The sequence below is a fragment of the Apus apus genome, chromosome 10 (genome assembly GCF_020740795.1).
Source record: "Apus apus isolate bApuApu2 chromosome 10, bApuApu2.pri.cur, whole genome shotgun sequence".
Lineage (NCBI taxonomy): Eukaryota > Metazoa > Chordata > Aves > Apodiformes > Apodidae > Apus > Apus apus.
In genome coordinates, this window is record NC_067291.1 from 10,547,025 (window position 1) to 10,568,524 (window position 21,500).

General features: G+C 39.8%; 1 protein-coding gene across 2 annotated transcripts in view; it reads right to left on the reverse strand.

The window, feature by feature from the left end:
- FBN1 (fibrillin 1) overlaps positions 1-21,500 on the reverse strand; it is a 151,689-nt gene that overhangs the window by 11,994 nt on the left and 118,195 nt on the right. The window contains exons 37-56 of one of the 2 annotated variants that reach the window (XM_051628288.1): positions 20,482-20,646; positions 20,024-20,092; positions 19,786-19,911; positions 18,421-18,543; positions 17,640-17,798; positions 16,656-16,727; positions 14,366-14,491; positions 13,583-13,705; positions 11,110-11,235; positions 10,209-10,325; positions 9,672-9,800; positions 9,284-9,403; positions 8,708-8,833; positions 6,568-6,717; positions 4,854-4,919; positions 4,048-4,164; positions 3,548-3,667; positions 1,820-1,942; positions 1,263-1,394; positions 523-648 (exon numbers count right to left, since the gene is read on the reverse strand). The exons of the other annotated variant lie outside the window; for it this stretch is intronic. Of the exons in view, the coding sequence (XP_051484248.1) occupies positions 523-648; positions 1,263-1,394; positions 1,820-1,942; positions 3,548-3,667; positions 4,048-4,164; positions 4,854-4,919; positions 6,568-6,717; positions 8,708-8,833; positions 9,284-9,403; positions 9,672-9,800; positions 10,209-10,325; positions 11,110-11,235; positions 13,583-13,705; positions 14,366-14,491; positions 16,656-16,727; positions 17,640-17,798; positions 18,421-18,543; positions 19,786-19,911; positions 20,024-20,092; positions 20,482-20,646 (2,415 nt within the window). The remainder of the gene's footprint in view (positions 1-522; positions 649-1,262; positions 1,395-1,819; positions 1,943-3,547; positions 3,668-4,047; positions 4,165-4,853; positions 4,920-6,567; positions 6,718-8,707; positions 8,834-9,283; positions 9,404-9,671; positions 9,801-10,208; positions 10,326-11,109; positions 11,236-13,582; positions 13,706-14,365; positions 14,492-16,655; positions 16,728-17,639; positions 17,799-18,420; positions 18,544-19,785; positions 19,912-20,023; positions 20,093-20,481; positions 20,647-21,500) is intronic. 2 annotated transcript variants of the gene reach the window in all.

Sequence of the window (21,500 nt, forward strand, 5' to 3'; positions counted from 1 at the left end):
TGCATCACACAGAATCCTAATGGTGACAACCTCTAGAGGGTCATGAGATATTAGGAATTTAGTCAGAAATATAAAAGAAAGGGCATACTTCACCCTGGGACTGTGGAACTGAGAGTGAAAGACTACCAGTAGTAAGAAAGAGAGCACAACGTCTAAGGGAAACAAAGAAGACAGCAAATTCAGCAAAAGGTGGAAGACAAGTTACATTATGCTTATAAAAACAGATGTTTCTGTTTGAACCCAGAGAAAAAGGATTGGCTGAAAATCAGGACCAAAGAAAAGGTAGAGTAATTCCTGGCTGAGTGAAAGCACCAACAGACAGCTTTCACAGCAAGTCTGCCCAGCTAGCACGGTTAGCATGGGAAGGAGGAGCTTGCAGGAGGACACCTACTTACAAAGGCCCCTTCCCGATGGCATGTAAATTCAAGAGCACATTTACTCACTATTAATTTCTAAGTTTAAGTTCAACACAGTTTCTGCTATTAAAGTGATAGCTCATTAGGGTGTTAGTGTGGGACTTACCGAGGCACTCGTTCTGGGTGTCACTGACAGTGAACCCCTCGTTGCACTCACACCGGTAACTTCCCACCGTGTTCACACAACGGCCGTTCTCACAGAGCCCAGGTTTGGTCTGACACTCATTCTCATCTGTGTTTTTCAAATGATATGACAAAAATCAAGTCCATTAAATCCATTAACTCAGGTTAGAGGAGTTTGTATGGAGTTCTTAAGCTGTGCAGTCTACCTGGTTAAACTTGCATAATTTTTCCTTTTTAATAAAAAAAAGTGTCTTTTATTCAATGCTCAGAGGAAGGATGACCATCTAGCTCACATATTATATATTTTGTTATTAAATTTTCTCTGCAATGTATTCCTCAATGATATTCAATGTTTTTCATAGTTATAGCTGCACTTCTGAATGCCACCCAAAAATTAAAAACAATTCAGATCTACCCTCATTCACGCTAACAGAGATAAATAAGCTTAACAACGGGCCAAATTCTCTGCTTTCTGCACTAGGAGCAATTCAGCAGCAGCACAGTGACTCTAAAGTCAGCTGCATCCAGATTTTCTAGTTGCTGCTCACATGTGTGCACACCTGAGCAGTGAAGTAAAGTGTGTGTAGCACCAGTAGAGATCCATTACACAGGTAGTTGTGTAATTCTTCCTCCAAGTTCCTGGACACTTTGTTAAATATAAAAGCTTCAGTTCTGCTGAGGAACTGTGTGTTTCAGGAGCTTCAACACTTCAGTGTCACTTACCTATGCAGCCTTCCCCATCTGGTCTGCGTTGATAACCTGGTCCACAGATACACATATAGGTGCCAATTAGGTTTTTGCATTCCATCTGTTTCGAGTCACAGTCATGAATTCCTTCTTCACACTCATTCTGATCTAAAACACAAGGTTTAGATTCATTATATAGAGAGACAATCCTGGAAACTCACAATAGTAAATTCTGACTTTGGAATGTCAATTGTAATCAAATGGTATGCATACTTTTATTGTGCTAAACTAACTATAAGATATACTAGACTAGAGCAAATTGATTTCTCCCAAATGCCCATTTTCAAGGCAAGCCAAAACTGTATCATCTGATGTGACTTCACTTCATGCAGATGTGCAAGTTTACAGGCAGGACAGGGCTAATACAATCAACTGCATAATGCAAACCATAGAATATCATCCCAAATTCTTTCTAACTCATTTACTTCCTGGGATTAAAACTCTGGCCCAATAATGCAGTGAGTCAGAACCCTACCCCTGCAGGAGCCTGAAATCATTATCTCATAACTGTGAGAGTCTGGTAGGAACTTTACCTCGGCACATCCTCTGGTCCTCCCGCAGAACGTACCCCGCGGGGCACTTGCACTCGTAGGATCCCAGAGTGTTCACGCAGCGGAAAGCGCAGAGCAGAGGGTTCTGGATGCACTCGTTGACATCTGGATTTGGAGGAACAAAGACCACGGGGAGAGTGAAACTTGCTTTTGTAAAACTCAGCAGGCTCGAGGGCACAGGTTTGAGGGCAACACCACAGGTCCCAGGTTACCAAGGCCTACATTTTAATCGTTCGGGATGCCTGGCTCTAGTCATTATTGATTTCTGTCCAGGGGCAGGCACCAGGCATGCCAGGGTGCTTGCACAGCTACCTGAAGGTTCAGTATCTCCAACGGCAAGCAGCCAGTGGAAATAAGTTCCAGATCCATGCTGCCAAAATACTGTCCAAGTTAAAATGGTGTCTTTCCCACATCTAGGCTCAGCTTTTATGACCGGTTATTTTAAAATTCTAGATGCACTAATTCAGGTTCTTGGCACACGAATTCCATAAAGCAATATACTTACTCAAAACATTATTTTGAAGTGCATTAACATACACTCTGGGCTACTTCAGTAATCACTGCTACATAATGATGTTTATGCACTCTGCTAACTTCTCTTCTCTGGAATTTGAGCTTTCACACAAATTCCACAGGGAAGTGAATGAAGCTCCAGCTGTATATAAAACTAATGCAAGTTGATGCAAAAATAGAAGCATTCTCTTGTAAAATAGATTGTGGTAGATAATTTAAGAACAGCTGTGCCAGGTCAGAAGAGAGTGTCACAATGTCCTAGGACATTCTCCTCTCTCAGGTTCTAAGAGGAGGAGGTGAGTATTAAAAAAAACCACACCATGTATGCAAAGATCCTTCCCCTGATACAGTCTCTCAGTTTAAGGACTTTCACAGCCAAAAGCCACAAACAATCGAGATTAATTTCCACTGATGGATTCCCACACAAATTTGTACAATCTCTTTCTAGGACAATTTATGGCCTCACTAATATTCTGCAGCAAAGAGTTCCACAACTGAAGTGAGTGCCATGCATATAAAAATGTTTGTCCAACATGTTCCCTCTATTTTTGGTACCGATATCACTTGTGGTACCTATATCACTTTATAAATTTAAATCATATATCTCTTCAACCACATTTTCCACACTGAAAAATTCTAGTCTAATTAATTTTCAGCATGTCCCTTCTATAATTCTGATCTTCCTCACTCCTTCCTTCTTTGTGCATTTCTGAATTTTTGAGAGGAGAGACCAAAGCATGAAAAATATTCAACCTTGGCATGCCATGGCATTTTATTTATATCTTCTGGTTTTGTTACTTGTTTCTTCCCTAACAAACCCAAACAGCTCATGTTCTATTTTCATCATCCACAGTGACTCTCTTCAGTCAAGGGTCATCTAGGAGGTAAGTAGAAGCCATACCCACAATAAGCAGCATTTCTGGGGACTGTTCTGGAGAGACCATACCCTTTGGGAAGTCCTTTTGCAGATACTACCAGAAAGCCTGTTCACCCAACCTCCAGTTAGAAAAAGGCATCATAGTTCAAGATGGATACAGGAAGGCAGAACCTATTTTTCTTTTTCAGATTAAGATGCATAATCCCAAGTGTCTGTATTTTTCTCTTTAAGCTGCTTTACTCTCCTCAATTGTTTTTGAAATCAGGAAACTGTTTCAGCACACAACTACAAGGACCATCCTTAACACACGGGAGTCTCACCTTCACAGGTCATCATCGGTCCAGGCTCAAACCCATCAATGCAGGTGCATTCAAAACCTCCCACCACATTCCTGCAAGTTCCATTTCCACATGGGTTTCCAACAGCACATTCATCAGTATCTGCAAATAGTTAAATCAAGGGAAGAACACACGGTTACACTCAACCAAAAAGGTAAAATAAAAATAAATTAAAAGTCTATGTTGTTGATGTACAACCAAAAAAAAAAAAACCAAAAACAAAAGCCAAGGACTTACTGAAGCTACTGAATTAAGAGTCACAGACTCCTAGCATAATTTGGGATCACTAGAGGTTATCGGGTCAAACACGCAGGCAGAGCAGGACCAACTTGAAGCATTTTGCTCAGGGCCTGCCCTGCCAGGTTTAAGGACCAGTGGGAATGAACAGTCCACAGTGTTAGAATAATATAACCCCTCTACTCATTAATGACTTAGCAATTCAGGTGATTCTTCAAAATGGAAGATGGAACAGCTGTACTTACCCACACATTGAGCTCCTTGTAGGATGTAACCGTAGGGACATTCACAGCGGAAAGACCCATCTGTGTTGATACACTGCCCAAATTTACAGTTATCTGGATCAAGGCACTCGTCCACATCTTAACCAGAAATACAAACAACACAGTAAGTGCAACTGACCTCATATGCCCTTAGACTTCTCTCAAAGAACAAGTGTTTTTCTATCCAGAGATACTGCTGAGATCACAAAAAAATACTGACATTTCAATTCTGATATATCAGGATGAGGGCACAGAATTTGTCTTGCAGATCAGCTTTCAGATTGCAGAAAAGAAATTGATTCTAAATGTAGGATAAAAATCCACTCTGACTGGGGGTACAAGGAGAGGAGTAGATATGAAAAGCAGTAGTCATTCAGTGCTCCTTAAATGAAAACTTGTGCCAATAAGGCTGAAGTGCTGTTTGTCTTGGGAGAGAACAGAATGTACTGAAGGGATCTGGGAAACTGTGGTTTGCACTTCTGGAGATTTAAAACCATTTACTGTAAACAGGCTACATATATTGTGTAAGAAAAGACAGGTATGCTGCAAGTCTGCTCAGCATAAATTAAAAAGCCAAATATGCTACTCTTAGAGAAGTCTGCTTTCTGGTATATGAGATATTCCAGCTTGAATTTAAAAGTGGTATGAATAAATGATAAAAATGTACAGAAGTTTCCGCAATTCGTGGCTTTTGGAAATAGTTTCAGAGGTGTTATTCTCAACTGAAAGGGAGAATGGGCCATGGGTAGAAAATGGCAACAGCAGCCTTGTGCAGTTCAGGCACTTACCCAGTCTTGCATCACCAGGTCCAACAAGGATGCCAATTCCAAATGGACAAATCTGTCTGAATGCCTCTGTACAAACAAACCAAAACCATATGTTAAATCCTAGCTTGGCAGTCAGCACTGCTCGTGAGCTACACAAGTAACCACTAATATGAATTCATCTTCTTCATGTTGAGGTCCAGAAATATAGTATGCAAATGTATGAACTTATAATTTAATCTTACATTAATGTAAAAACTGTATGCTAACTTTACATTTCATTTGATCTCCTGTATGTAAAATCCTGTAAATAATTAGGATTATCTCCCTTTAAAGGGTGAACTAATGCAGTATCACAATCCTGTGATATTTCCATTTAACAAGTATAATTACTAGTGAGTTAATTCTTTTCTGTTGCAAATGAAAGATTGCCTACATTTTCTGAAAAAGATACAATTTAATCTGTAGTCACCAGTTAGTAGCTCCTTAAAGCATGCAAATCTCTATTTCTAGAGCAGGTAATAATTTTATTATAGGTAGGCTGAGAGTAAAATTTCTGGGTTCAGTTTAGAGTGAAGTCACCACCCAGTTTCCAAGGCCTCAAGGTTTTCTGTTGTGGAGACTCAGGTGGCACATGTGCCTGAGCTCACCAGCCTGCATTCAGAGAGCATATGATGGAGAACAAGATCACAACAGAGTATTTTTTTTTAAAAAAAGAAACAATTCCCCTGTCCATGACACGCCAAAACACAAATTTCCCAGACCCAGATATCTTAAAGCTATTTCTTTTTTTTAAAATGAGAAAAATGGCTTTGATATCATCCTTTGAGAACAGTTTGGACTGTGAAAAATATATGTACTGACACTTCAAGGAATGCTGCAATGTATACCATGCTTTTCCATCAACTGACTTCGGTTCAAATCCTCGGGAGCAACGGAATGAAACATGCACAGGCCATAAGCCTAGGAGGAATATTGCAACTGGCACATCTGACTCTCTTTTCTTCCCCTAACTTTTGTGGGGATTGTCTGCAAAACATCTACATGACTTATTAATGAATTGTATTAATGTATTGCTGAAACCAGTAATGCTGTTAACCACATTTGTCAGCATGAATGAAAGTCCGTTCAGCAAGCTGCACCATGATGGTAGGAAGGGCTGCTGACTGTTTCTTTAGCAACAGTCCAGGGAGGCTTTGCTTCATCAAGGCCTGTGTTTTGTCATTCCCTGCTATTTTTCCAAGTCATTCATATTGACAAGATGTAAATTTAGGTTTTCATAATAATAAAATGTAGCAATAAAATGTAACAGGGTTATTCAGATGTGGATCCAATTTTACTGTTTGTGGTTTTTTATATTATATTTCATGTTTGTGGCGTCCCCTCCTCTACTTATTTACAATTAGATTAATTCTATTTCTGTCTTGCAGGTATCACCATTCGAAGCCTATCAAGGACTTACTACTTTGTACTTTCTGTATGTGGCACCTCCAGAGCAAAATACTCTGCAACTAATCATACTAGCAAACCTATAAGGAAAGAAGGAATGTGCTTGAGACTGGACTACACAAGGAGTACGTCTGAGACTGCAACAGCACCTGCTTCACAGAGGGCGATGAAAATTTTTAGGGTTTAACACCTCTGGAAAATTATTTTTAATAATTCATGCTTTTAAGAATCTCAGCCTTCTTTCACTTCCGAGAGTCATGACAGTGAGGTAACCCAGTCAATAACGCACCATCTGCTTCTTCTGGGCAGAGTTCACAAGGGTCTCCCCATCCCTGTCCCTTCAAGGCACAGCAACACTCTTGTTTGGAGTGGTTTCGGGACTTCGGCACAGAACATTTTCCATCTTCAAATTTGGTAAAGCAGTAACTTACTCTCAGATCTGTACAGAGAAAAAATTTGTTATGAGGGGCTAGGGTGACTTTGGCAGAGTTTTCATTTAGAGTTCTTGACTGCAAAATTACTAGACCCTCCCCAACAAAACACCCAATTGCCATCTAAGTCTATCAAGAAGGACCATTACTGTCTCTAATGGGGAAGATCTGAAGAGGGAGGGGAGCTCACTACCCCAGTAAAGGAAAGCCATAGGATAGAGTGTCCTACTTCAGTCATGGAAAAGGAGATGTTCTTTTTTTTTGTCCAGCAGAGATAGAAAGGCTGTACTCCCCTCATACCCTCACTGTTCTTTGTAAAAAATTAATATTGTCTTCATTTATTTATATTCCATTACAAGTAAGAATCACTTGAGTAAAGAGATTCTAATCACCTTGCAACAACAATACCATGTAGTGTTAAAATGAGAGCAAATTTTCAATAGTGCTTTCCTTCCTCATTCTTCCCTGAGGTACACACAAAGAAAACTGGCCCAGTGGCACTACGTTTTACTGCCTTCAGCTGGGTAACCAGGATGCTAGGAGTAGAGCTGAGATCACAGACCACAAGCATCCAGCAGGCAGAGAGCTGGCAGCTCCCTGCGTTGGCAGGGGGACAGCAACAGGGCAGTTGCGGAAGCAGCTGCTCATCCAGTTTTCTGGCTGCAGCATCAATGCTGGACAATGTCCAGATTTTACAAAAGTCCTAGGTAATGGGAAGAAAACTTTGTTTGGCCTGAGACACTTGAAAAAAACCCAGTCTTCTCCAGGGGATGGGGAGAAGTGCACTTAAAAGTTCACACACACGAGTGTGCATTTTCCTCTGACATCATGTGTGAAACAGAGGTCTGCTTTCATAAAGGAGAAGATCAGGATACATTCTTTTTTATTATTTTGGTTCTTGGGGGTTTTTTTGCTCATTTTCTTCCTTACCTATAGGGAACAACACCCTCAGACTGATGAAACCTCATTTATACCAGCTACAAAAGCACAGCTAAAACAGTCATGCTGCTTTCTTGAAGTTGAGTGAAGTAATTGTACCAAACTGCATGGTAGTTTAGAGCCCTGGATGAACATTTACCACAGGTTGGATTCATTTTTACCAAAACCACAGTTTCATTTAGCCCACTGTGAAGTGAAGAACTCACTGTGGTGTCAACAAGCATCACTGTTCTGTGCCAAGCATAACTACAGAGGTCCTTACAAAGGTCTTACTCATCAGTGGCTCCCACTGTGCACACTGTGTATAGGACATTTAAAATGTATCAATTTAATAATTTCCAAACCCTTTAAAACAACTCCTTAATTTGCTGTGCTTGTTCTTAATCCACAAAATAAAATAAACTGTGGCTTTTCATTAGATGTTCAGCTTTTAGCATCTGATCTCTGTCTTAGTGCCCATGTTTAGGCTCTGAACAGTGTATGTAGTAATCTAGAAGCCAGAAGATGCTTTAGAATTCTCCAGGCAGATGGGTGCTTATTGTCCACACAATACTGTTTGCAAACTTTTTCCATTGATCTTTGTTCCACCCACACATTTGTGGAGAGGAATAGCATATAACAAGTGTTATGGAGAATCTGATAAGTACTAAGAACAGCCTTATTCCTGGAAATGCTGCCTTCAGCAGCGCATTGCAGCAGTCCCCTGTCCGTGTTCATGCTCCATCTCTGTCTCACACATGTCACAATCTATACAGAGCTCAGGTAGCCCCAACATTTCTTCCAGGGATGCAAGAAGGGGCTGCAGGACAACAATTTCCTCACTTAACCTGGTGCATTTAACATTATCTTCATCCCTTTTATTGCAATGTTCTCTTTAATGACAAACAGATGTTAGAGCAAGACAGAATCTGGCCCCAACTACAGAATTATCATGTTTTCCTTGTGAAAAACACTGTTTCAGTCCAGAGTCTGCTCATTATATTAGAAACAGGCAGCTAATAAGGCTTTTATAAAACAGCAAACAAATTTTGAAATGTTAGAAAACAGGAATCAACTTACCTTGGCATCGCCTTCCTGTGGAAGACAACACAAAGCCTTCTGGACATAGACATTTGAAACTGCCTGGAGTGTTGCTGCATGTGCCCAGGGCACAAATTTCTGGCTGTTCCACACACTCATCAATGTCTGTAAGAAAAGCAATTAAAGAGATGAGAAATAACAATGTCTACACTGGCAGCTGTACTACATAAAACATAACCTTACATCATCACTGATATCTAACAGATTTGAAAAACAAAAAGGTCAAAGAAAAAGGAACAGACAGAATAAGAAGTAAGAAATCCAGGTGTAAAATCTAGGGTTAGTTTTCAAATCCTCATGCACTGGGCAAACCTCAGCAATGTACTATCAACCAACCAGCCTGGGATTAGATTTTTTCTTGTGATCAGATCAGGTAGTACTGGTTCAAACAAAAGTTGGTAAAGCTTCTTCTGAGAAGTGACCTCCTAGTGGCTACAGTTCAGAACCATACACGGCCACAAAAGGCTAAACATTACTCATGTTTAGAAGCAGAAAAATGGGGCAACAACTGAGTAGCTAGGAAATGGGACAGAAGAAGGATTTCTCTTTACAGACCTTCACATTTGTCATTCTGCAGGACATATCCAGGAGGACAGATACATCTGAATGACCCATCCAAGTTTTGACAGGTGCCTGGTGCACATTTTCCAGGATCCAGTGCACACTCATTGATATCTAAAAGAAAAGAAAGACAATTTATTGAGATAACTCCTGTTATCACAAATCTGTGGCTGAGGTTGCTTTAATTTTGATTCCATCAAACTGATGGTGGAACTTCCCAGGAGCAGAAGAGTCTTCTTGTTGTCATCTTGTCATTGTTTTCTTCTGCTAGGTATAAAGATACCCAGTGTAGCAGTTCTCTCTGACCTTTTGTACTGTTTTACTAAGAATATCTCCTCAAGGTTTGTCACACTTTTTTCCTACAATAAAAGAAAGCACTCACCAACACAAGTCCTTCCATCCAGAGCCACCTCATAACCATCATTGCAAAGACACTGGAAGGACCCGATCGTGTTCACACACTGACCGTTCCTGCAGAGCATTCCATTTCCACTTGCACACTCGTCCACATCTAAGAAAAATAGTATTGAAAGATATATAACAAACATCTGCAACAAGTAAAATTGGGTAGGTGAGATTTTTGTTTCCACTATAGTGGCACAGTAACTGGTAATACAGAAATAATCCTGTTTCAAAAGCAAGAGGAAAATACCAATATTAGGCTATGTTGTAAAAAAACTGTCAAAGTAACAGTAAAAAAAAGGAATGGCATAAATCACATATAAACATGTAAGTAGCTACAGAAAAGTGAGGTGTGCGTAATTAAAGAGGCCTTTTCACAGTGATGAAATTGGCTTTTGTCTTTAATCACACAGACCATGCAAGGTGCAATCCTAACTCAGTAGAGAATGTAGTACCAATGATACTTTCACTAGAAGTCGACAGTCTTGGAAACAGAACTGGTCTCTGCACTCCTCACCTATGCAGTCATTGTTGTGTGAGAGGATGAAGCCCAGATTGCAGCGGCAGTTGAAGGAGCCAATTGTGTTTCTGCAGGTTCCATTGCCACAGGCATCTCTCTCACACTCATTAATATCTGCAGAGGAGGAAAAACAAGGAGTGAGAATTAAAAGCACTGATGGCGAAAGCAAAGCCTGTAGTGATTCCACAGGCAAGAGAAATAATTCACTGCCAACAGACTAAATAGAAAGGATAAAGATTGTTGTATCTGCCAAAAAGAAGATTTTACACAGGTCATACGCTTGATGTTAACATCTAGAAAAATAAACAAGGGTCCAACAATCACTTATTGAGACTCCTATCTCACCCTTTCCAAAGCATTTCTAAGCTATCTTTAATCATAAGCATTCTGAAATCTCCTCACCTTGCTCAGAAAACAGACACTACGCTAATAGCTGTCAATGACTTAAATATAGAACTTCCTTTTTTTATTAAGATCATTCTGCTTCTGAAAATGGCATTTTTCTAGCAAGAAACCTACCCTTCACTTACTCTGTTAACAAGTAGGCTGCATACAATTTGCTGCATTGCAATATTAATCTATTAAATTTCTTGCCTAAATGAATGGGACAAAATGCTGCAGAAAATTCTAAGAATGGAACATTTGCCTGAAAAATTAGAGCATTAGCAGTTCATTAGATAGGATATGTACTTTTAAAGGTTCACTGTACTGTAACAAGATGTTAATTCATTATTAGCTTCCTATCATGTCTAATTGACAGCTATGGTGTTTTGCACCTTTACCTGGTGGTAAATGGCTCACCATCTCAGTTTTTGTAGGCAGCCTCTTACGACAGAGAGGATAGACTTAAAAATTATCTTAATGGAAGCAGAAGTTCAGCTTAGTTTTATATACTTGCCTATACACATTGTTCTGTCATCATTGGTCTTGAATCCATTGTGACAAATGCAGTAGAAACTTCCAACAGTGTCAATACACTGCCCGTGGCTGCAGATATTAGGAATTTCTTGACATTCATTCCGATCTGAAAACAAAGAGGCACAGTGAAAGTTAAGGCCTCTAAACTACAAGGCTGGAAAGATGCAGTAGTAGCAACAATGACAGATAGAATCCAGTGTACAGCCCTAATTTAAAATAGTATTTTTACTTCATTAATGACAAAAACATTACTAAGTACACCTCAAAAAAGGGGACCACAACAATTAACTTCTTCAACACTTTTGAAACTGAAAAAAATGTAGCATAAAAATAGTATTTACCAAACACAGATTCTTGCTGGAAGGAAAGCACAGTGCCATGGCTTAGAAAAGGAGAATCAGTGACATGAAATGATATGGGGAGATTTCCAAGGGCTTTACATTGCAGCAGGTACAAAAGCCACTTATAAATCACAGTTTGTGTCCCCATGAAAGCAACTACTTGCTTTTAGCTACGTTTGATTATAGCAAAAATTGCTTAACTCTTAGAAATCAAACAAAGCAGAAAGGAAGACGAACCCCACACTTTTCTCACTAAGCTTACAGTTACAAATCTATCTACTAACTGTGCAGTGATAAGAGTCAAGTTGTTCCTAATTACAAAGAACTTCATGTACTCAATCTTGTTTTCCTGCCTCTACTGCCTCTTCTCTACACTCTACTTAGCACACAGGATTCCTGAACATCAGCAGGACCATTAGTAGCTTTGGATGAGTGTTCACTGAGGACCAATGCTACTAGTGATACTGCTGCTAATTAGAATCTAAAGGAGGCAGAAAGGAAACCAACGCTGGATAACGTGCTGTCTTAAAAACTCCTAATCTTCACAGCTCAGCAAATTAAGAGACAAAAGAAAAACTATGACTCTTTTTGGTGCTCTGTGGGCAACTGAATATTGAGATAAAGTCCCAGGGAAAAATCACTTACTTTAAGGTAAACAGAAAACATAATAAAGTTTTTAAAAATTGGGAGGCAGAATTGTGTTACATGCCAAAAACGAGTTTATATGACAAATTATTTATTATGCAATAGACAGCATAAGAAGAATGCTATTTTGATAGTAAGATAATTGCAGTATTAGTGTTTGAGATACACCAGTTTTGATTCAATAACATATAAATTATTGGGGTGAGTTTGCCTTCCAAGCAGTAGCACAACTGATCCAATCCCACAAGGTGCTTTGCACTCTCTGCTCTCAGCAGAGTGGTTGGGAATTTCCTTCCCTTGTTGGATCAAGTACATGATCAACCACTTTTATTTTGACTCAATTTAGAAATGGCTGTAATTGTGTAACTTCATTTTCACTAAATATAAAATAAGAGCAAAATACAGGGAAGTATTACTGTTTGTGCCAATTCACATTGGGCATTGTAAGCCATATCAGAACCTTTCCTGGCTCTTCCTGTACTGCTGTAACGAACCCATAACAACAACAATTGCATTAGGAACATATTGAATATTTACATGTGCCACTGCATAGCTTAACAAAAGAAAGTTTTAGTTCTCATAGTAGTCTTCTGGATGCCCCTACACCCTTTTCCCTCAAGGGTCACATGAAACAATGAAAAACTGTGCTGCAGGGAAAAGTACGCTTCCTAAAACTAGAGTAAACAGAAGAGAAAACCCAAGGAAAATGTTAAGAGTTTCCTTTTTAATTATTATTTTGTTCAGAAATGTATATAATCTTTACAGCTGCTTGGCTCACAGCAGTATTTAAGATCTCTGCAATTCTTCAAGCAATCAAGATAACACCAATGCCTCTCTCTGGACTACAATATCATAGAGCAAGTAGATTACAGAACTGTAGTCCCACTCTGTGAGTATTTAAAAATAATGTTCAAGGGACTGTTTAAATCCACATAAAAGTTTCACAATAAGCTTTTAAAGTTGAGTTATTGTATACGCCCTAGCAGGTAATTCCATCCTATCAGCATAGACCCCGGCAAGTAGTGATTTGTAAAAATACAAGTGGCAAATAAATTACTAAAACACATTTAGCAAATTATAATGAAAATCAAAGAACTTACGCAAAAGGTCCCTGACAGGGCCACAGCTGAATTTTTAGTGTCAGAAAATAGTCAAAAACTAGTGAATCAATTGGCCTTCCTTTCTTAGACATGACATGGGCTAAAGAAAGATGTTTGCCATTGGTAGGATAAAGTGGAAATAAAATACCTACTCAGGTGATTAACTCTCATTCATGCCTCTCTGCAATGGGCCCACTTATCTTCTGGAAATTACCAGAATGTTTATGTGGTGCCCTGAAAGGCTTTAAGAGCCCAGAGCATCTCCTGGTATACCATCTTTCTGAAGAGGAACACACTTTTTTTTACACTTCTTTTGAAACCTAATCCTTTCTGCTGACCCTCCCACAAACCAGCCCGAAGTTCTCACCCATGCAGCGGCCAGTTGATGTGAACCTGTAGCCAGGTTTACAGTCACAACGGTAGCTACCAGCTGTGTTGACACACTCTGCATTTTGCTGGCACACTGGTCCATTTTGGCATTCATCAATATCTGTCAATAGAAACAGGAAATTTGATTGTTACACACTAGAAAGACCTCAAAGCCACTTTGGTTTTAGTGTTAGGAGTATTACCTTACCCAAATATAGGAATTTCTTTCTAATTCTGAAAAATTAAATATATAATTGAAAGAAGGTATTTGGCCACATTTCTGTATCTCCCTGAAGTGATCCCAAACCCACATATTCCATTTGTAAAATTAATCCCTATTGAACTAATCCTGCTGTCTTTAGATTCTCCATTAAACTAATACAACGTTAGGAGTTGGTTATATTGGAAAAAAATATCATGTGTTTATATTATTTATAGAAATCTTTGTTTCATTAGAAAAGATATCTCAGAATTTAAAAAAAAAAATTGTGCTCATGATTTCACTCAAAACTACTCTTTTCTTGGCTTTACTGTCAAATGTGAAAAACAATGTTTCTTCCCATGACTGCTGACTCATATTCCTTCAAGGCCTTAGATGTCTGATAGAAAAACCGGTATTTTCTATGCAAAAGAATTTGAAATGTCTTAATTATCAGACTTAATACACTGATACCAGCATTTTCCCCTTAATTAAGGATGACTTGGAAGTATACGAGATTTGCCAGCATCTGAATTGCCAGCTGGTTAAATCCCATTTCTCCAAATGAGATCAGCTCTCTACCTTCACAGATCAGTAGCTTGTCATTGTAGAAGAATCCCACAGGACACTCGCATCGGAAGCTGCCAACCATGTTTATACAGATCCCATTTTCACACACTCCAGGAATCTCTCTGCATTCATCAATATCTGCAAAAGAATTAAAAAACAACAACTTGTAAACAGCACTTAATGAAATCTTCTGTTACAGAATATGTCCTTTGCATCTATCCTTGAGAGAATTATCAAACGTATAGTGTGAGCATCAGAATGTTCCCAACTGCAATAGTCACTGAGTCACTCCAAACTGTGGAAAAGTAGATATTTTCTGTTTCTTAAGGTTCTGACTCTTCACTGTGGCCAAGATACATCCTGCCACATAGAAATGCAGAGAGTAGCACACATCCTTTCTCATGTGTCCCACCCACAGCCCTGATTAAGTTCCTCATCTTCCCAAATGAGACAGTGGAATTATTGGGAAGGGACAGTGAGTGTGTAACTGCGTTTGGTTTCATACAGGAGAGCATGACTGAATGCAAAAATTTGTCAGAATTAGTTTTGCACTGTTTTACCCTTGTTAATCTCAAAAAGACTTGCATGCTTTTTTATGTAACAGTTGGAAAGTGCCAGTGCCAGGTAACATCTTGAAGTGCTGCCAACCTGCTATTAATTAGATTGATTAAGCCAGGCCACCCAAGTTCACCAATGCTCTATATACACCTGGGTTAAGTAACGGATTTTAACAACAAAAAACCCCAGCTGCTATTACAATTATATGTCTTGCCTCGTGGGTCCTGAAGTTACAATATTCTGACAACACAAAAGAGTCCAGAGACTCCTCCAAAGCCTCTTCTTTTAGTAAAAATTGCCACATGCACTGATGTATACAAAACAGGGAATATGGTGGGAAATTGTCAGGTAACATGAGTTTCCATGTAGATAAAGCACTTAATTTCCTACAATAGATTATTTAATTCTGAGTTCTCTGATTATATATGGGATAAGTAAAGGTGGAACCACTTCGGTCCCTGAAACAACCACGTGAAGTAAGTATACAGAACTGTAATCAAAAGAGAAGAGCAACATCATGTAAGGACTGTAACCAAACATTACAGAGCACACAGAGCACTGTCCCTGCAGAGTGGGTGCTACCTGGTTCCTGTGCCCTGTGCCTACAGATGAGAGACTCTAGCAACTCCTGTGCAAAAGCAGCAGGTGAGTGCTAGAAGCCAGTGAGGCCTGCCAAGATGCCAGAGCAGCAGAGCACTGGTGACAGGCCCAGCGTGCAGCCGGGTGTGCACTGAGAGCACTGGGGGTGCTGGTGGCCTCTGGGGGACACAGCCCTCCTCTTTCAGCTGCCTCCTGAGTGTGCATTGCTCTACTGGCAAGGCAGACAGAGCAGACTGCAACACTCCTGGCACACAAGTCAGCTGCTGCAGATGTGTGTCAGCATGAGCTGAGGCCTCCCTGCTGAGGCTGGTGGATGCCCCAATTACCTCGAGTAGACTCAGCAAAAATTTGGGTTAATGCTAATAGCTACAAGGGGGAACTCCTAAGAAATTACCTGCTAAAAATTAGATACTGTACATTTCTGTAACTTCTTTAAAAATTAAACTCCCCTCTTTACTAGAAATACTTCAATCTAACTAGATGAACACTGCACCACAGCAACAGCTTAATGCTAAAGCACCTGATTATTACTGCCTATATGCTGCCTCCGTTTGTTCCAAGGCACATTATCTGCATTTTTGCGTGAATAAAAACAAAAGGGAGTCTCATTAGGGATTTACTCAGCTCCTTGTCTTAGAATTCCTCATCTCTCTCTCTTTTATTTTGCAATTTGTTACTCACAATTCAAACGTTACACACAATAACATGTGAGAAATATTCCAGCTGAGCAGAAAAAAGAATTTTTGTGTCAAACCAATACACAGGGGGACTGATGTGAAATGTCAGATTAAATCTCTACTTCAGTTTGAAGGAAAGACTTAATTCCTCTCAAACCAAATGCTGGTTGGCCTTACTCCCAGACCTCTTATTCTCTGTATCTGTGCCCTGCTCATGTAGGCCTGATTACAGTTTCTTTGGGGTTTTATGTTGCCTTGATTACAAGCAGCAATTATGATTGCTGCCAGCTAGGAGGAGCTAAGCAGAAATTTTGCAGGCGCAGACTTCCAACCCAAGGGGGTTGAACTCCATTACACTGGTTGGTCTTTATTTCTCCCAGAAAAAAAATAATAGGGAAAACAAGCCTGCCCTCCTCCCTGGGCAGAGGTAGCATGGAACTTAGTTCAAAACAGAAATTACAACTCACCAACTGGTAATCCTGTATAAATGTCAATGAAGAAGCCAGGCCTTTGACTTCCACAGAGTGTGGAGAATTCATCTGCAACAGGAAAACAAAGCAGTGCTTATAGTATTTGGAACTCATCAACAGTCAAAAATTCATTACATCCTTTGCCCAAGAAAATTATTTGACTCTTTCAGCACCTGCAGGGCATGCAGATCCTTCCCAGAGGCTCACCATGTGATGTGCTTAATATGCACCTGAGTTCGCATTCAAAGGCCATTGAAATCAGCAAAAACAAAGATGTAAAGGGTGTGGGATCCCATCCTGATTTTGCTTTGCATACACTTATCTCTGTGCATTACAGTATTTGCATACAAGTCCAGATCTGACTTTCAAAAACTTGAACTGTAAGCTGGAAGTTATTTGAATAAGTGTCTAGGAAGTTTGTTCTTGAAACAAACCACCTCAAACCAGAGTGGGATGTCTTGGGCTCAACTCTGCAGAGTCTGGATGAGTCCTGTATGCTCATACAATTAGACCAGAAACTCCTACATCTCACACTTAGCTGCTTGACACAGATCATTCTCAGAGGAGACCAAGGTACCTCTGTAAACCCACAGCTACCACAAAGGCCCTTTGTGGAAACCAGCTGTCGAGGCACAGCAGACACCATAGCTGTTGGAACAATGCAAATAAAACCTTGTCCAGTGCCTCAATACCAGATCAACAAGCATTTGCACAGAGGCAGATTAACCAATAGAGAGCATGAAGTCTCCCACACAGGAAAACTGCCACAAAGGAGGCATGGCCCAGTAGCATGATCACAAACCATTCCATGCAAGCCTTCAGTAAGACTAGGGCTGATCTCCTCCAGGCCATAAAAGTAATTAATCCCTTCATTTTACACACTCAAGATAAAGACATAGCATCTCTAACAGTGTTACACACACTAACAGTAATTATGATGTAACCAAGGCTTTCAAATAGCTTTGCAATGCAAAAACATACCAGTGCTGGGGACAGGACACTGTTCACAAGGCTTATTCCACGCACGTCCAATGTTGTAGGAACAGCAGCACATTTTCTTAGTCATATTAAAGAGCAGCTCACCATCACAGGTTTGGTTGTCAGCATAGTAATTTCTGTAACACAGGCTCCTTCTCATATCTGCAAAAATGAAGAAAATCCCAGCCCAATTATTAGTAACTCTTATGGAAGGTGATCCACCTGATGGGTTTTAGGAGACATCTCCTTCAAATAAGTGACTCTTGTCAAGTAGATGCTGCAGCCCTGTAGAGTACAACAGAACAGCTTGTCCTTAGAAGACTCCTCTAAAAAGTACGAAGAAGTGTTTGCAATACAAATATTCAGCAGCAGTCAACATGGTTGTAACAGTGATCAGACTCATCAAAGGATTAAATGGGCCTTTTGCCCAACACTGAAAAACATGAGCTTGTTTATGGTTCCCCCTGAGAACTGTGCACCGTTTGTGACTTCGTTCTGTAAAGTCTGAGCAATTTTAGTAACTTTTCACATGTAGAGGCTTTTAAAGCTGAAGTGAAACTTGAAAGGGATGAACATAAAGAAAATTAAATTAAAAGACAAATTCTGATGAGGTACTGAAAGATCTGTATTAGAAGTGATCTGCTTTACTTTATTTAGCAAAATTAATGAAAGAAGCAGGATATTTTATTTAATGTATAATTAAATTCAGAGTTCTGATTTGTGCCTGGCAAATCCCTGGCCCAAATCACTAAGATGAACCTCTAAAAAAACCAACAACTCTTACCCATGCAATTGTTTCCTCCATTGACTTGCATGTAATCAGGAGGACAGATGCAGGTGTAATTCCCAACAGTATTGTAACATGTGCCAGGTCCACAAATTCCAGGTGTCTCACATTCATTCACATCTAGAAGAGAAGGCAGCAGTGAGTGGCCAGAGAAGCTTTCTCATTGTGCTTCCAAGAATGAAAATGTTTCAGAAATGCCTGAGGTAGGAAGGCACTGGCAGAAGAGAGCTGAAGAGGGTCTGAGTGAGGCCATGGTGGAGAGGAGCTCATAAAGAGAAGGAAGTGGTGGCAGAGGTGGCCATGGAAAGCCTGGCTGTGATGCAAAGATGGGAACTCTGATGTGTCTAGGCAGTTCAAGACAGAAATCTGGTTTTTGCTCCTGTTGCACAAAAAGTAGTACTTGAGGATATCATTCATTCTGGATTCTCAGATCTGGACATGAACCAAATCTATCCCCTGTGGATTGTCCATCTCAATAAGTAATTATGGTGATCGAATGGCTCAGGCCTGTTTGACTGTGGAAAGCGAGCAATTTTCCCAACACAAGATGTCATGTTAGCTTCATCAAGAGACTTTAACCTTTAAGAAAACCCAACCACACCCAAAACACCTCACTTCCTAATTTCACCAGCCTTACTATTTTGAAGTATCTTTGACCTACCACCAAGGAAAAGTATAGAGGTAGATTTCCTCTTTATCATTTGTTGAGCAGTGGAAGCGAAATATGGATGAAATACTTTGGTTCAGGACCCAAGGACCCAAATCTTCTGTATTTCTGCACCGTTTGGCACAATTATATTAACATTATTAACAATCTGGAAGGCTGAAGACTTCCCAGGCAAAGGGAAATTTAAAGAGTACTTGATGGGTTGCTTGATCCAGTACAACCTGAGAGTTGCATGAAATGTGATGAACATTTACCACTGACTGTGCTAGGGGAAGGAAATAGTCTTGCAGTACAACCAGTATTTTCAATTGGCATGAACACACTGTAACCAGCCCAACAGATTCACAGGGCAAGTTTGCTCTTTATCTGACTGCTTATTTGTGACCCATTACCAAACAGCTATTTTTAATAGCTGCTTAGTAAACTATGTTTTACTTAAAGTAAAATTGTTGGATATTCTGGTTTTGATAAAAGTCTAATAATTTTAAACAAGAATTTGAATGTGTTTCAACATGGGCAAGAAGGAATTTTGTCTCTCTCAATACAAGACTTCAGCTTGTTCCAATTTTCCCACCCTTTACACTACTTGGTCTGCTTATGTTCCTTTTCAAGGACAGACTAACTCTTCTACATATTGATCTCTCATAATTTTCTAAGAATAAAAGCAGGAGACTTGTTAAGTGAAGGCTACGTACCATCACACACTCGAGTCTCTTCATTCAAATAGTACCCTGATGGACACTGACACTGGAAGCTACCAAATGTATTAATACATTTTCCTCCTTGGCAAAGTCCAGGCAGTTCTTGACATTCATCAATATCTGTTCAAACAAAACCACAAGCATTAATTCCTGCTTTCCATGAAAAAAAAAAGCACTGACTGAAGAGTTCCATAATTTTATACATGTAAAGATAGAAAAATGTAAACAATACCTTCTAATATAACTGTAATAGGGTTTGGTCGGAATCCTTCCCCTCCAGGGCAGAGAACCTTATATTCAGCTGAAAACAAAATAGATTTGTGAACCTTTAATAGTGGAAATATTTTAAGCACAATTATTTTTGATAATTAATCAGATTATTACGGGTAATTTAAATGTAAAGTTAACAAAGTAACCAGATATAAATATTAGGTTTTACTCTCCAAGATCAATTGCTATTCTATTTCATAATGCAGCTGTTTGTGTAACAGCAAACTTGCTCAGAAGTGATAATAATATTCTGACTAAATAATCTTTTTGAAAGACTGGTAAAGTTTTTGGTTAAGACTGGTGGAAATCTGTCTTCTGCCTGTACACAATTATTACACCAGTACTTGCATTCTGGCTAAATTAGAAAAAAATCCAACAGACACATTACATTGCTGTGTTGACTAAGGCAAGCTCACTTACTTGTGTTCACAAGTGGGCAGTGTTCACAGGGAACTCCCCAAGCTTTGCCAAGGGAGCAGCAACAGGAGGCCTTGGAAACACCCACTCCAATCTCATTGCTGCAGAAGGTGCCACCGTTATCTCCACGAGTTTTAATGTCCAAGTAACAGTTTCCAGATCGTGTATCTATTCAAAATGCACATAATTAATCACAAGAGAAAACAAAACACATCACCTCAGGATAAGGGATATCTTCAGATGGCTCCCATGTCTTGTAGGACAGCCGAATAAAGTAACTTGTTTTGCCTAGGAGGGCCCAACTTTTCCCTCATAGACAAGATGGTGGTGCCACATCCCTTGGCTTTGTTTAACTTCTGACAAAGTAGGGAATTTACTTCGTGCAACCAAGGACAGTTTAGCCAGGCCTTTTCTCATTTTGATTCACCTTTTCACCTGCATATGTATATCCTTCCAGTTCCAGAAACCCACTGCTTTCTCCTCTCCTTGAGGTTTACAAGCATGAAAGCATCTTCTAAATGTTAGAAATGTCAAATACATTTGAATTTAAAGAACACCCCTACACTCTCTTAAACAAACAAAAGCCAAACAATATCAGAGGATTTCTAAGCAGATTGAGCCTAATACAAGAGGATTTCTATCAGTGACAAAGCTGCAACTCAATGTTCCGAGACCATGGGTGGCTTCATGCTGCAACTCCATTTGCCTGTCATATTGGGGACAGCTAGATGTTGGTTTAAGCTTGTTGAAATTTAAAATTGCCTCATGTCTGCTGTAAATTGTGGACAGCTGTAAGAAGCCCCAGGGGGTTGGTTCTGGCAGTTGGGCACTGCTGGCATGACACATCACTCTGGACATACTCCTGCTGCACTACTACAACTTCTAAGCCAAGAGCAGTGCGGTGGGAGTTGAAGAGCTTGTCCCAGCCCTTTTCCATGATCTGTGTCTGTATTCATAAGCAGTTAGCCTTGCAGCTCCTCTGAGCAGCTTCATTTATAATTAACTTAAAGAGCAGTCCCTTA